Below are 15217 nucleotides of genomic sequence, written 5' to 3'. Positions count from 1 at the left end.
AAAAAACTTTTCCTCATGTCGCCTTTAGTTCTTTTGCCAGTCGCCTTAAATCTATGTCCTCTGGTTCTTGATTCTTCCGCCAATGGGAACAATTTCTTTCTATCTACACTGATTAGACCCTTCATGATTTTGAATACCTCTAACAAATCTCCTCTCAACCTTCTCTGCTCGAAGGAGAACAGCCCCAGCTACTCCAGTCTATCCTGACTGAAGTCCCTCATCCCTGGAACCATTTTGATAAATCTCTTTTGCACCCTCTCTAAGGCCTTCACATCCTTCCTAAAGTGCGGTGCCCAGAACTGGACACAATACTCTAGTTGTGGCCGACCCAGTGTTTTATAAAGGTTCATCATAACTTCCTTGCTTTTGTACTCTGCCTCTATTTATAAAGCCCAGGATACCATATGCTTTTTTAACCGCTTTCTCAACCTACCCTGCCATCTTCAAAGATTCGTGCACATGTACTCCAAGAGCTCTCTGTTCCTACACCTCTTTGAGAATTGTACCCTTTAGTTTATATTGCCTCGTCTCGTTCTTCCTACCAAACTGTATCACTTCGCACTTTTCTGCGTTAAATTTTATCTGCCATGTCTCCACCCATTCCACCAGCCTGTCTATGTCCTCTTGAAGTCTATCACTATCCTCCTCAATGTTCACTACACTTCCAAGTTTTGTGTCATCTGCAAATTTTGAAATTGTGCCCTGTACACCCAAGACCAAGTCATTAATATGTATCAAGAAAAGCAGTGGTCCCAGCTTTTCTTGATACATATTAATGACTTGGGGAACACCACTCTACACCTCCCTCCAGTCCGAAAAACAACTGTTGACCACTACTCTCTATTTCATGTTACTTAGCGAATTTCGTATCCATGCTGCCACTGCCCCTTTTATTTCAGAGGCTTGCCATCAAAGTTGAAGCTCATTATGCGGCACTTTATCAAATGCCTTTTCGAAGTCCATATACACCACATCAACCTCATTGACCACCTGATACCCCATCAAAACACTCTATCAAGTTCGTAAAACACAATTCGCCTTCAACAAATCCGTGCTGGCTTTCCTTTATTAATCCACACTTGTCGAAGTGACTATTAACTTTGATCCGGGGTAATCGTTTCTAAGAGTTTCCCCAACACTGCGGTTAAACCGACGGGCCTATAGTTGCTGGGTTTATCCTTACATCCTTTTTTGAACAAGGGAGTAACATTTGCAATTCTCCAATCCTCTGGTACTACCCCTGTATCTAAGGAGGATTGGAAGATTATGGCCAGTATCTCCGCAGTTTCCACCTTTTCCTCAGCAACCTAGGATACATCTCATCCGGACTGGTTGACCTATCTGCTTTAAGTACAGCTAGCTTTTCTAATGCCTCCTGTTTATCAATTTTTAGTTCATCCATTATCTCAACTACCGCTTCTTTCACTGTGACTGCGTTGGCGATGCTAACGGCAGAGCGACGCAGATAGGCCAGCAAATTATGGTGCAGCACAACTCATAGCTTAACTCGTTTACTCTTTTTTTCGTTCATGGGATGTGAGCATCGCTGGAAAGGCCAGCATTTATTGCCCATCCCTAATTGCCCTCGAGAAGGTGGTGGTGAGCCGCCTTCTTGAACTGCTGCAGTCCATGTGGTGACGGTTCTCCCACAGTGCTGTTAGGTAGGGAGTTCCAGGATTTTGACCCAGCGACGGTGAAGGAACAGCGATATATTTCCAAGTCGGGATGGTGTGTGACTTGGAGGGGAACGTGCAGGTGGTGTTGTTCCCATGTGCCTGCTGCCTTTGTCCTTCTAGGTGGTATAGGTCCCGGGTTTGGGAGGTGCTGTCGAAGAAGCCTTGGCGAGTTGCTGCAGTGCATCCTGAGGATGGTACACAGTGCGCCGGTGGTGAAGGGAGTGAATGTTTAGGGTAGTGGATGGGGTACCAATCAAGTGGGCTGCTTTGTCCTGGATGGTGTCGAGCTTCTTGAGTGTTGTTGGAGCTGCACTCATCCAGGCAAGTGGAGAGCATTCCATCACACTCCTGACTTGTGCTTGGTAGATGGCGGAAAGGCTTTGTGGAGTCAGGAGGTGAGTCACTCGCCGCAGAATACCCAGCCTCTCACCTGCTCTTGTAGCCACAGTATTTATATGGCTGGTCCAGTTAAGTTTCTGGTCAATGGTGACCCCCAGGATGTTAATGGTGAGGGATTTGGCAATGGGAGGTGTTTAGACTCTCTCTTGTTGGAGATGTTCATTGCCTGGCACTTGTCTGGTGCGAATGTTACTTGCTACTTATGAGCCCAAGCCTGGATGTTGTCCAGGTCTTGCTGCATGCGGGCTCGGACTGCATCATTATCTGAGGGGTTGCGAATGGAACTGAACACTGCAATCATCAGCGAACATCCCCATTTCTGACCTTATGATGGAGGGAAGGTCATTGATGAAGCAGATGAGGAACTCCTGCAGCAATGCCCCGGGGCTGAGATGATTGGCCTCCAACAACTGCTACCATCTTCCTTTGTGCTAGGTATGACTCCAGCCACTGGAGAGTTTTCCCCCTGATTCCCATTGATTTCAATTTTACCAGGGCTCCTTGGTGCCACACTCTGTCAAATGCTGCCTTGATGTCAAGGGCAGTCACTCTCACCTCTGGAATTCAGCTCTTTTGTCCATGTTTGGACCAAGGCTAATGAGGTCTGGAGCCGAGTGGCCCTGACGGAACCCAAACTGAGCATCAGTGAGCAGGTTATTGGTGAGTAAGTGCCGCTTGATATTGTCGATGACACCTTCCATCACTTTGCTGATGATTGAGAGTCGACTGATGGGGCGGTAACTGGCCAGGTTGGATTTGTCCTGCTTTTTGTGGACAGGACATACCCGGGTAATATTCCACATTGTCGGGTAGATGCCATTGTTGTAGCTGTACTGGAATGGTTTGGCTTGAGGCGCAGCTAATTCTGGAGCACAAGTCTTCAGCACTACAGCCGGGATGTTGTCGGGGCCCTTAGCCTTTATTGTTATCCAGTGCACTTGCTATCACGTGGAGTGAATCGAATTGGCTGATGACTGGCTTCTGCAATGGTGGGGATATTGGGAGGAGGCCGAGATGGATCATCCACTTGGCACTTCTGGCTGAAGATGGTTGCAAACACTTCAGCCTTGTCTTTTGCACTCACGTGCTGGACTCTGCCATCATTGAGGATGGGGATGTTCACGGAGCCTCCTCCTTCCGTTAGTTGTTTAATTGTCCACCACCATTCACGACTGGATGTGGCAGGACTGCAGAACTTTGATCTGATCCGTTGGTTGTGGAATCGCTTAGCTCTGTCTATAGCATGTTGCTTCCGCTGTTTAGCATGCGTGTAGTCCTGAGTTGTAGCTTCACCAGGTAGGCACCTCATTTTTAGGTATGCCTGGTGCTGCTGCTGGCAATCTCTTCTACACTCCCTATTGAACCAGGGTTGACCCCCTGGCTTGTTGGTAATGGTAGAGTGAGGAATATATCGAGCCATGAGGTTACAGCTTGTGCTGGAATATAAATCTGCTGCTACTGATGGCCCACTGCGCCTCATGGATGCCCAGTTTTGAGCTGCTAGATCTGTTCTGAATCTATCCTATTTAGCACGGTGGTGTCCTCAGTGTGAAGACGGGACTTCGTCTCCAAAGGACTGTGCGGTGGTCACTCCTACCAATACTGTCATGGACAGATGCATCTGCGACAGGTAGGTTGGTGAGGACGAGGTCAAGTAGGTTTTTCCCTCGTGTTGGTTCGCTCACCACCTGCCACGGGTCCAGTCTGGCAGCTATGTCCTTCAAGACTCGGCCAGCTCAGTCAGTAATGGTGCTACCGAGCCACTCATGGTGATGGACATTGCAGTCCCCCACCCAGAGTACATTCTGTGCCCTTGCTACCCTCAGTGCTTCCTCTGAGTGGTGCTCAACAAGGAGAAGGACTGATTCATCAGCTGAGGGAGGGCGGTAGGTGGTAATCAGCAGAAGGTTTCCTTGCCCATGTTTGCTGGAACTTTTACGTATTTACAATGGTGCTCGCCGTTAATACGTTGTTACTATGGCCTGAATTTGCAGCATATAAAGGCCCATTCTGTGTTGCACGTACACTGAAGCCTGTAAATTGGGGACACAAGGGACTTGCATCAGGCGTCCTTATTTTCAAAATGGTCATTGTATGTACAGTAACCGGATGAAACAATATCCAAGATTGGCTGTATCTCCTGCAGCGTTCCTTTTTTTTCGCCTTCACCTGGGATCGTGCCTAATTCTGGAGCCCTGCCAGCAGAATGTGATTTCAGTTCATTTTCTGTTCATTGGGTTTCCCAGTTCATTGCCATCTCGGGGTCCTTTTCCATTGAGGGAGGGAGGTTCTGATCCTGCGACCCACTAAGTTGGCAGCCTGCACAGGGCAAGATGGCTGCTGTAGGACCGGAGTGCCTGGGAGATTCCAGCCAAATTGGGTCTGAACTGAAATCACATCCTGCTGGCAGGGCTTCAGAATTAGTTATGATCCCAGGTATCCTGCAGATCCCTGTCAGGGACCCCCTCCTCACGTGTGCTGCAGCTGCTAATGTTTGAAATGCTGGAGGATGGGTAGGGGGCTATTAACTCATCAGTACTTGATGTACTTGTGGCGTAGGGTTGCCAACTCTGGTTGGAGGCGTTCCTGGAGGTTTGATCATGTGATGTTCTGACCATGACATCTGATCACGTGATGTTGGATCACATGACTTCTACAAATGTTATTGGATTTAACCTTATAACGGTTGAGTCCCCTGTAGTTGAGAATCTTTATTTGTGGTTTCATGCCAGCAGCTGTTGTGTGAGAAGTTCCAAGAACCAGGAGGCCCTCCTGTGAGCAGGTGAAGAGTGGAAACTGAGGGCAAGAAAAAGGGGAAACCATTCTCTCCATTTCTCCCCCCCCCCCAAGATCCCAGTCTCCATCTCTCCCTCTTGCCCCCAGTCTCCATCTCGCCCCCATTCCCCAATCTCCCTCTCCCCCCAACTCTTGAGCCCCCTGCGACTTCAGGGCCCCCGATTCCCGACTATCCCCAGCCAGCAGTTCCCGGCTTTTGTGTAATGGATAGTTTTTTCCCAGCATCCATAGCGGCAGAGAAACAACTCTATCCCTGGGATAGAACCGTGCAAGCATTCAGTCCCAGAGAGAGCGATTTCTCTGCCGCTGTGGATGCAGGGTAAAGAGATCTTCATTCCACAAAAAACATTTCTTTCACCCGCTGTCGCCTCACATTTACCTGAGTGTCCTGTGTTTCAAGTTGTAAATGGACTTGGTGCATTGAAGGCCGTCCGTAGTTCATAATTTGCAAATGTCCGTGGTTTCAAGATGCAGCTTTTATCCTTTACATTGTAAGTTATTTGGGACTGTAAATAAGTGTCTGTTTTTTGGGGTGTCGTTTATACAGGTTTCAATGTACTGTGTACTTCCTATAGGAAGAAAATCTAGGACGTTCACAGTATATGCAAGACATAATGAGCCTGAATTTGCTGCAAACTTGGGCCATAATATGTATATATATATTATACACACACATTTATATTATTTTAACCTGTGAGTCCTCCCAGCTCTTGATGGTGCTCCACAATGCCAGCCGCCTGAATGCTTTTTTGGTCTTGGTCCAGTGCCTTCCTGCTTCTCAATGCGAGCCTCCAGCCCTGGCCATATCCCTTTCCCCACCCGTCACCCAAAACCACAGAAGAGAGTGAACAAAAAAGGAGATAAGTACATAAGAGGAGAGAAAGAAGGAAACTGAGCAAGACAGGCACAGAGAGAGGCAGAGAATCCCCAAAAAATGAAAGAGAGACAAAGACATAAGCAGCTAAACAGCACACAATCAGAAAACCAAAACGGGGAGAGAAATGCCAGAGAAAGAACAAAAGAAAAGGACCATACATAAGGATGCACCTTTCTCCTGTGGCATGAAGATGACAAAACAAAAATAGGGTAGTGTATCTTCCATTCATCAAAAGCAACACTACAGAAGATCCACTATTAATAAAAACAGTTCAATAGTTCACGTTTCATGTCAGCCATTTTGTACTTCAGCGTCATACTTTTTGATTGGCTAAAGTGTTGTATTTATAAAAGGGTGATGAATCAGAACTCTTATGAGCAGTGAGGAAAATCTATTTTTTAAAATCAAATTACTCCCAAAAAAAATGAAAAACATTTTGGTCAACATTTTTTTTCTCAATAATTCAAATATCAGTAGGTTTTGCATTAACATGATTAAATTCACCTATCACATTGCCTTTTGTGTATGTGAGTACCCTTGTTAATGGCTTTACTTGGAAGCCTCAGCCTCTCTGAAATGTTTAGAATTTGAGTTGATATTCTCCCCAGATATTTCCCTTTTCAGCCAAGAGGGTTGAGAACTACATCTATCCTTGCAATTCCCAGAATATTATAGCCTAAGCACTTGTACTGAAATATAATATAAATCCCACCATGCATCATCATTATTCTGCTAGCTGCAGTAGGTAAGCAAAACACTAATTATTTTTCAGGAACAAATGAAATAAAATCTTGCCGCTCAGTTCCCCCCACTTGCACACCACAAACTTTTCCCCTTTCTTGGAACATTGTAACCCAAGCCCCACCACCCTTTGCTTCTTTTCAACCCCTAACATCCCTAGTCCTTCCCAGGCTGAATCATAAGTCCCCACTTTATCTCTCATTTCTGTGTCTTCTGTCATCTTCCAGACAAACTCTCTCAGCCTGATCTTGGTACCTACCTCTGATCTGGTACATCTCAGCTACAGTCTTGCTGTGTGTCCTAGCTTTTGAAAAAAGTTGAGTGATAAAAACGTAGGTAAAGGACCCCCAGAAATACAGTGTAGGTAAAAATGCAGTTTGACTTATTCAGTCATTGTAAGTTCTGTTTACGGTTCGGTCTTCAATCAAAAAGGTGAGGAGGCAGGGAGGGAGGAGGCTTGTGTGGAGCATAACGCCGGCATTGACCAGTTGGGCCGAATGGCCTGTTTCAGTGGTGTAGACTAAATGTAACACGATGTGTTTTGTTCCAAGGCGTAAGATTTTATTAAGAGTTACAGTACAAGATAAGTAGTAAAGATGCTAAAATACAACACAACCTGGCAAAAGGTTACACGGACAAGGTTCCTGAGATAATCAAACTTGACCCTGCGATGAGATATTGAGCTGTCCAGTCGCTCCAAGAATATTCTAACCAGTACACTTTAGCCTCAAAATATACATGTTCCAACCACCCATCATTTCATACAGGTACCTTAAACTGCCCTCTTCCTCCCTCTTTGGGCGCACAGACCAATCAATCTGTTGACTCTTGCACATTCCACAACAGTACAGAAATAGGCAGCTAAAGGTTTCCCATGGCATGACGCACTATAAACATTAGATAATAATGGAGACATGGTGTCTCATGACGTACTATTATGACAAGATTTAAGCAATCTTTAGCTGAAGGTTGACATTACGTCGACATAGTCTTGTTGATGCTCTTAACAATCTTTAACCGAAAGCCAGTAAACATGCTTTTCTCGCAGTCATTGTAAATCAGTCACCTTGATAATATATTGTAAGTTATGTGGCATTACACCTCTATTGTTACAAAATAGCGTATTCTCTGACTCCCTGTGAGCAATGCCAGGAGAGCTGGTAGTGTGTTTATTAGATGAATCATTAGTATTTTAATGTACACACTGGTAATGTGGATCTTTATTTGACAAACAGGAGCCAGGGGAGACAGTGCTTCATCTAGCAGTGCGAACTGCTGACCGGACCTCACTCCACCTAGTTGACTTTCTTGTACAGAACAGGTAGGAAATCACTCAAAATTCAGTGTTTTCCATTAATATCCAGTATCTTCCTTAAACTCATATTGGCCATATTAGTCACTCTGCAAGTTGTTACAGCATTACATATACATCCAATTTATGATTCTTTCCATTGTAGAATTTTTTGGATGTTGTCATAAAGTAAGAAAAGGCAAAGGTCGTAACTGAGTACCACCAGCCTGAACCTAATAAAATAGTATGTAACCCACCTCAGATCACTCCAATAGGCAAGGTAGGGGAGTCTATAACGAGGGGGCATAGATTTAAGGTGAGAGGGGAGAGATACAAAAGGGTCCAGAGGGGTAATTTTTTCACTCAAAGGGTGGTGAGTTTCTGGAACGAGCTGCCAGAGGCAGTAGTAGAGGCGGGTACAATTTTGTCTTTTAAAAAGCATTTGGACAGTTACATGGGTAAGATGGGTATAGAGGGATATGGGCCAAGTGCAGGCAACTGGGACTAGCTTAGTGGTATAAACTGGGCGACATGGACATGTTGGGCCGAAGGGCCTGTTTCCATGTTGTAAACTTCTATGATTCTATGATTACACAAACCTACCAGTAATGTGTTTGTTCAGCCTCAGCTGAATTATTGGAAATGTCTGTAGATCAATGAGTTGGCGTAGGAAAAAATAATGGCACGTTTATCAGTCTAAATACTTCACTTTATAATTTATCCAGTTTAAGAAGGGATATAAAAATATTACTGGATGGAGAGCAGCAAATAAGGAAGCAGTAAGAAATATGAAATAAAAGCATAGAGTTTCTACAGTTTTCTTAAACCAAATATTGCATTAATTCCTTCAACTCTTCTTGACGATGATGTTTCTATAATATATATGCACTTTTATTTGCAGGAGATTAAAATTCTTGATTTTTTTTTCAGTATTCAGATGGTTATAGTTAACTAAGTAATTTAATCTTTTTTGCAATGCAATAACAGGTTATTCATTACCCATTTCATAGAGAATAATGATAATTGGGAGTCTACCACATAAACTGAGAGTGAAATTGGTTTGCACAGGCATCTGAATGAACATAACGTTTTTCTGTTCTGATCACACTCCTAGCCTTGGCTTTTTTTCTAATCTGGAAACCATTTCTAAGCTTCAACATTGGATTTTCTGTCTTATTATTGCACATTTTGTCTTTCATTATTATTGCACATTTTTTCTTATTTCAGACAATTAAGGATGTTAATTGCACCTCTATATTGTATGGCTGGATGAGTGCATAGTTTATGATGCTAGATCAGTGTTATAATGGTGTCAATTGACTAGAGATGATTTTGCAGAAAACTATAGCTTTTTTATATCTAGCGGTTCTGCATGTTATGTTTAAGTATGTTAAAAACATTATTTTTAATACAAATATTGAAGGACGGTGTGCTAAGCTCCAATAGAGCGGTACGGTGCAGGTTTGCACCCACGATTCCCCAGATGGTGAGTACCCGTTCTCAACCATACTTACTTGAGGAGTTTCCCATTGAAACAACTAAACTTAAGAATATAAAAAGGTTATCCTTTGAATGCTGTTCTTTAACTAGCGAACCAGTGTCTTGGGCAGTCTTGGGAGCAAGTCCCTGGCCCATTCTCTCAGCCAGGGAAGATGTGTAATAAGAGGAGACTGTAAGAAGAAGAAAACTAAACAAATTCCATCCCCTCCAGAAATTAAAGTATTAATGGTTTTTAGTAGATCAATATACATCACATCCATTTGCATCAACAACAAAAAACTTACATTGGCATTTACATTCATTTATATTCTTGTACAGTGGCAATCTGGACAAGCAGACTACAAAGGGAAACACAGCTATACATTACTGCTGCATGTTGGATAAAGTGGAATGTTTAAAATTGCTTCTTCGAGGCAAACCAAGTTTAAATATAGGTGAGTGTACAGTCTATGGCTTTGAAATACATTTTCTTTTAACCCTTGACTGTCAGCAGACCGTGGGAAATTATGTATCTCCATGATCAGCCATTCAGTCTCCATCTTAAGCAGTGTGGCACTAATTTTGCAAAAGTAAAGCTACTCAATGTCCATAATAGCCATATTACTGTAATATTAACCAGAAACTACAAAAATAAATATCTGAAATATAATTTAAATAAAAATTTTAAAAACAAGTTATCTACTCACCTTGTCATCCCATTTTGCACATTCTCTTCTTTACCCTTTATTTTCTATTAATATTATTTAAACTTTAATTTTATTTTTTTTCTATTTAATCTGTCTATTCTCTTTGCCAGCCTTAAAAAATAACTTCAAAATCTTTCATTTATCTGCTTTCATTTTCCTCCTGGTTCCACTATCCATTTTGTAAAGAGAACAAGTTCCAAAAAAATTTACTTTAATTGGTCTAAAACAGCCATTAACGGCATGTTTTTCAACCGATTGAAAGTCCGGGCATTGAAGATTGACAAATTGGCAACCCCCACGGACCAACAGCACCCAAAATGGCACTATGAGTTAAGGGTAAGCATTAGGCATGGTTCATTGACATTCATATTATCTTTCTTTCTATCTTGTTTGCTCTTTCTCCTCTTTCCCCTATTGATTCAACTCTAATGTGTGTATTTGGGCATGGCTCACCTTTTTATCATGGAAGAGTAGGAAGAGTCACATAAGCAACATTCCTGACATCAGGATATTAGTGTGTCAGAACTTCTTAGTGGGATGTCGTGCCTTGTGATTCTTCCCCAGCAGAACACTCTGCCAGTGTGTGAAAGATGCCTTTGATGTGAAGAACACTCCATCATGTAACCCAAACGTGCACAGGTGCTTATCTCAGTGCTGCTGTGGTTTTAATCCATAATGCCTGTAGGGTGAATGCTGCTTTAACCATTAGAATGCTAAAGTACTCCAATAGTATTCTTTCTTTTTATCTTGAATCATTTAGGATAATACCCAACCAGCAAACAAAAAGTAATCGAAAAGTTAGCAAGTATACCTTAAGGGCGATAAGTGCTTTTGAATACAAAGAACCAGTTTCCCGACTTAAGTCAGTCAAGAGAAAATACGCAACCTCGATTTGGGGTGCAGCCAAAGCCTGAGGATTGGTGGGGGGTGGGGGAGATCCAAGAATGGGTGGGAAATGGCAGGGGGTCAGGACCCAGCTGAGGTACATAGCTGCCTGCAAATGGGCAGGAAAGAGTAGTGGTTGTGGGAATCATTGGTGGTGGAACAACACCAGGTCCCTGTTATAAATAACTTTTTAAAAGTACATTAAAAAAGAAAAACTTCAAAAAAGACCTCATCTGATTGGTGTAGTGGCCTGAAACTTGTTGCCACAGTGTCAGCTAGGCTGGAGACAGACCTTAAAGGTCTCAAGATAAGTAAACAACAACATCACCTACCTTGGAGACCAAATGTGGCGGACTTAGTGGTTTAGTAAAGCCAGTAGAAAAACAACAGAAAAATGTGACCAAAATAGCATGACACTAGTGGGACTGACAGACATAAATATGATAGAAAAAGTTTTATAGGAAGTAACTGTTACATTAGGAAGTACACACAGATGCAAGACTTTCTGTATACTATAGATAGATGGAAGATCTCAATGGAAACCAATTAGTTCTAACAAAACAATTGTCCCACCAAAGAGAAGTCACAACTGCCTGTTATGATTACATGATTCCCTGACCTAGCCTAACAACATTTTAGTCTCTCAACTGAATAAAATGATGGTAAACTGGAGAGTTCACCATAATTTGTGCATGATCTGAATTTATAAGTGGAAGTCTAAACATGGCCATTTTAATGAATCATCTAATGTCTTTTGTTCTTTTAATATATAATTTAAACATTTTTTTTGTCAGAGTATTGTTGAAACAAAAATATATTTATGTAATCTACACTGGCTACTTCAGAAAATCTGCTGCAAAAAAAATGTTGGCTGCATTGTAATTTTTGTCTCCCTTATGTTTGTATCATGTACTGAATGTACTTTCTTCACAGTAAACCAGAGTGGTGAGACAGCTCTTGATATAGTAAGAAGATTGAAGCGTGCACAGTGTGAAGAACTGGTAAGAAATGGTTCTGCTTATTGCAATCATATTGATTTCTGTTTCACAGAATTCCTAGTCAAGCCTTAGATTTGACACTCTTCATCAAACATTAACAATAACACAATCATTTTTTCTTAGTATATTTACTTGGCTACATTGTTGATCATGAATGACTTTTTAGCATACTAAAAAAAACTACTAAATACATTAAGTGCAGTAATTTACTTTTATCCAAGTCCTAAGCCTGTTCAAATATATTGTCCTGACTCAAAATTCAATTACTGGCATTTACATTTCTTGCATAAATGTATGGTCCTAAATTACTATAAACTCAGTGCAGCAGACAGATTAATGTGTTATTCCAGCAACATACTGCAGCATTACATTACGGCTTGGTGTCACGCCTGACCCAAAAGTTCCAAATTATATTCTAAATATACATACATTCTCTTACCACATGTCAATTCAGAGTCTGGCATTAGGACATTTTACGGCTAAGTTCTCCTACAGTTAACAGAAAAATTCTCCCTCACCCAGCAAAACCTTGTATGGTATCTCAACTCAGCACTTCCTCCAGAACGCAATGATGTTTCACAAACTGCAGTGGATGCTCCAACTCCTCAATCTCAAATTACCTGTAAATATATCTCCACCATGTACACCACTCTCAAGTCCTCAGAGAACCTAAGAGAGCTTATGAGTGAGATCCAGGTTGCCAGATAACAGAGAAAGCATGGAAGAAAATTTGGGAACAAACCCTTACAACCACCACACGCAATTAAAAGGGAGGTTGTCAATTCAGACTCACAAACAGGCTCCACTCCTCCCTATCTGATGAATGCTAGGGAGAATTTAGGTCCTTTTTATCTTCAGGTGCTATTCCTAAACCCAACCATTCATAGTCATGGGCAGGATGCCAAAAAAGGTTATGACCAACATTAAGATTCTCCTATACCCATTCCTGTGACTCTTGGGCTGTCTCTTGAGAACTACCTTGGATTAATATACTAGTGCAACTTTTACAGCTAGTAGCAGAAGATGCACCTTCCTGCTACAGCAAAGCACCACCCCACCACAGACACATGGATTAAGCTCCTGAGGGACGTGTGCCAGTCAGATTGCATGATGCCTGAGAAAGGATCCCCTTCCTCATACGGTCTCCATCACTTATAACATCCACGTTTAAAACAGGCAGTCGCTTATATCAGCCAAAAAGCAATAACCATTACCCATTTGCATTAATGTCAATTTCAAAGTTAAGTGCTCCATTTATTTCGGTCAAGAACAGTTGTGTTTACGCACTAATTACATTTCATTCTACTTGGCGTTTCTGAAATTCAGATACTGAACATCAGAAGTTGAATTAAGTGTTTTCTTCAAGGCACAGTGATTTTGGTATTTGCCTGCTTTCAAATGATTAGGTTTTGCCATAGAAATTAAACCTCTCTTTAGAATTGCATCATACCTTATTGGCCAGGAGATTCTCAGTGTATTGGATTTTAATAACGCAAGAGATCAGGCACTGCAGGTCTGCACTACCGAATGTACTTTGAAATAACCTACAAACAGTAAATTTTAAATCTGAAAAGCTGGTGAAGATTGTGAAGATAGCATGTTCCCCTTCCGCGTTGCCCGCCACCTTCAGGATCTCAGCCGTCCCGCTCTCAGCAGTGGGGACTGTAGTTATGTACCAGGATCCTCTGAACAACATCAAAGCACAGCCCTGGAGCGAGAGAGACAGGTTGATGATATTGATACTACACCAGCTCTGGGCCCACAATAATAGTGACCTAACACCACTGAAAAGTTAATAGAGCCATCTACACACCCTGGGATGAGTATTAGTCTTTTATTCATTTAATTTTAAAAAATCATGAACAGCGATGCTAAAATGCACCACAGTGAAATCCCCAAGTAAACTGAGCTTGACAATCGACATTTAGAGTAGCTAGAGAATCACCATATCTGCTGACCTTTATCCAAATAAAAGTCTAGAAAAAAAGAAAGGATTCAGTGAAAGGTTATGAAGAATATTTGTGGCCAAGCTTGAACAATTTGTCCTATATTTTACACCAAATAGAAACCTAGGTAGAGACATTTCTTGCTATCAGCATGCACTGGATTCTAGCTATATTTCCAGAAACAAAGGAATACTAACTCATTGTGCCACACAGTGTCCTCTGTGGCCTTATTCTTATGAAAATTATTAACATAAATACAAAAACTTGCATTTATATAACACCTTTAACATCGTGAAACATCCCAAGGCACTTCATAGGAGCGTTATCAAACAAAATTTGACACCGATCCACATAAGGTATTAGAACGGCGGTGGTGGGGGGGAGGGGGGTGTGGGGGTAGGTCAAAGAGGCAGGTTTTAAGGAGCATCTTAAAGGAGGTGGAGAGTTTAGGGAGGGAATTCCAGAGCTTGGGGAAGGCAGCTGATAGAAATCTCCTAGCCTTCAGATCTCTTGTAATTTGTCACAAAAGATGGAGTAAACTAACTGTTTGGAATCCAGTATGTGACAATGTTACTGGATATTGATGACTAAAATGCTGTTGCCGGCAAACATTTAATAATTTCCTATAAATTATAATTGAATTTTGATTATCTGCCATAATACAGGAGGACCCCATGGTTGATGATCAAGAGTCCCCAAATTTGGACCATAAAACATCAGGATCAGGATTTGCAAGCACAAGCTCATGAATTGATTAGCAGGGTTTGTTTAAACAATGGCGCTTCCATTATTTTAGGTTGGGAATTTCCTCAGAGCTGCTCTCACTCTGTCACCACAACTTTGCTGGAAGTATGGCAAAAAAAACCCCATTTATGCCACGCTTCCAGCGAAGTTATAGCAGCAGAACAGGAGCATCTCCAAGGAAATTCTCAACCTCTGGCTCAACAGTAGTATCATAAAGCTGTGCTTTACTCTGCTAAATCAGAATTGTAAACTCTCTGCCCATATCTAAAAATCTGAAAAGTTAAAATTATTTAAATCAAAGTACTGTGAAGGACATTGAATGTTCCAGCAATAAAATCTTGTAATTAAAATAGACTGTCTTAAAAAATTGCAGTGCAATACGAGTCTGAGCAAGCTTCACGAGATTTAAACTGTCTGATTTTGTCTGTGGTTTTAACTATATTCCCTTTAAAGATTCTTTTTTTAAGGCCCTAGGTAATGCGCACTCCTCCCTTACACAATCAACTGCAGAAACTGATCGGTCAGGCTGATTTCCCAGCCCAAAGCCCCATCTCCTGTTGGTCCAATGCATAGATAATTGGAGCACTACAGTATACCAGAAATAAATGTCATGTTAATCTTGAAGGCTGCCAGTCTACCGAACATTTGGTGTATTTTATTGAATCTACAGTGTGTTCA

General features: G+C 41.9%; 1 protein-coding gene across 2 annotated transcripts in view; it reads left to right on the top strand.

Moving 5' to 3' along the window:
• LOC137320244 (arf-GAP with SH3 domain, ANK repeat and PH domain-containing protein 1-like) overlaps positions 1-15217 on the top strand; it is a 417474-nt gene that overhangs the window by 353363 nt on the left and 48894 nt on the right. For both annotated transcript variants that reach the window (XM_067982012.1, XM_067982011.1), the window contains exons 20-22: positions 7725-7810; positions 9599-9714; positions 11785-11852. In XM_067982012.1, the coding sequence (XP_067838113.1) occupies positions 7725-7810; positions 9599-9714; positions 11785-11852 (270 nt within the window). The remainder of the gene's footprint in view (positions 1-7724; positions 7811-9598; positions 9715-11784; positions 11853-15217) is intronic.

Source organism: Heptranchias perlo, chromosome 3 (genome assembly GCF_035084215.1).
Source record: "Heptranchias perlo isolate sHepPer1 chromosome 3, sHepPer1.hap1, whole genome shotgun sequence".
Lineage (NCBI taxonomy): Eukaryota > Metazoa > Chordata > Chondrichthyes > Hexanchiformes > Hexanchidae > Heptranchias > Heptranchias perlo.
This window is presented reverse-complemented; position numbering and strand designations above follow the sequence as displayed.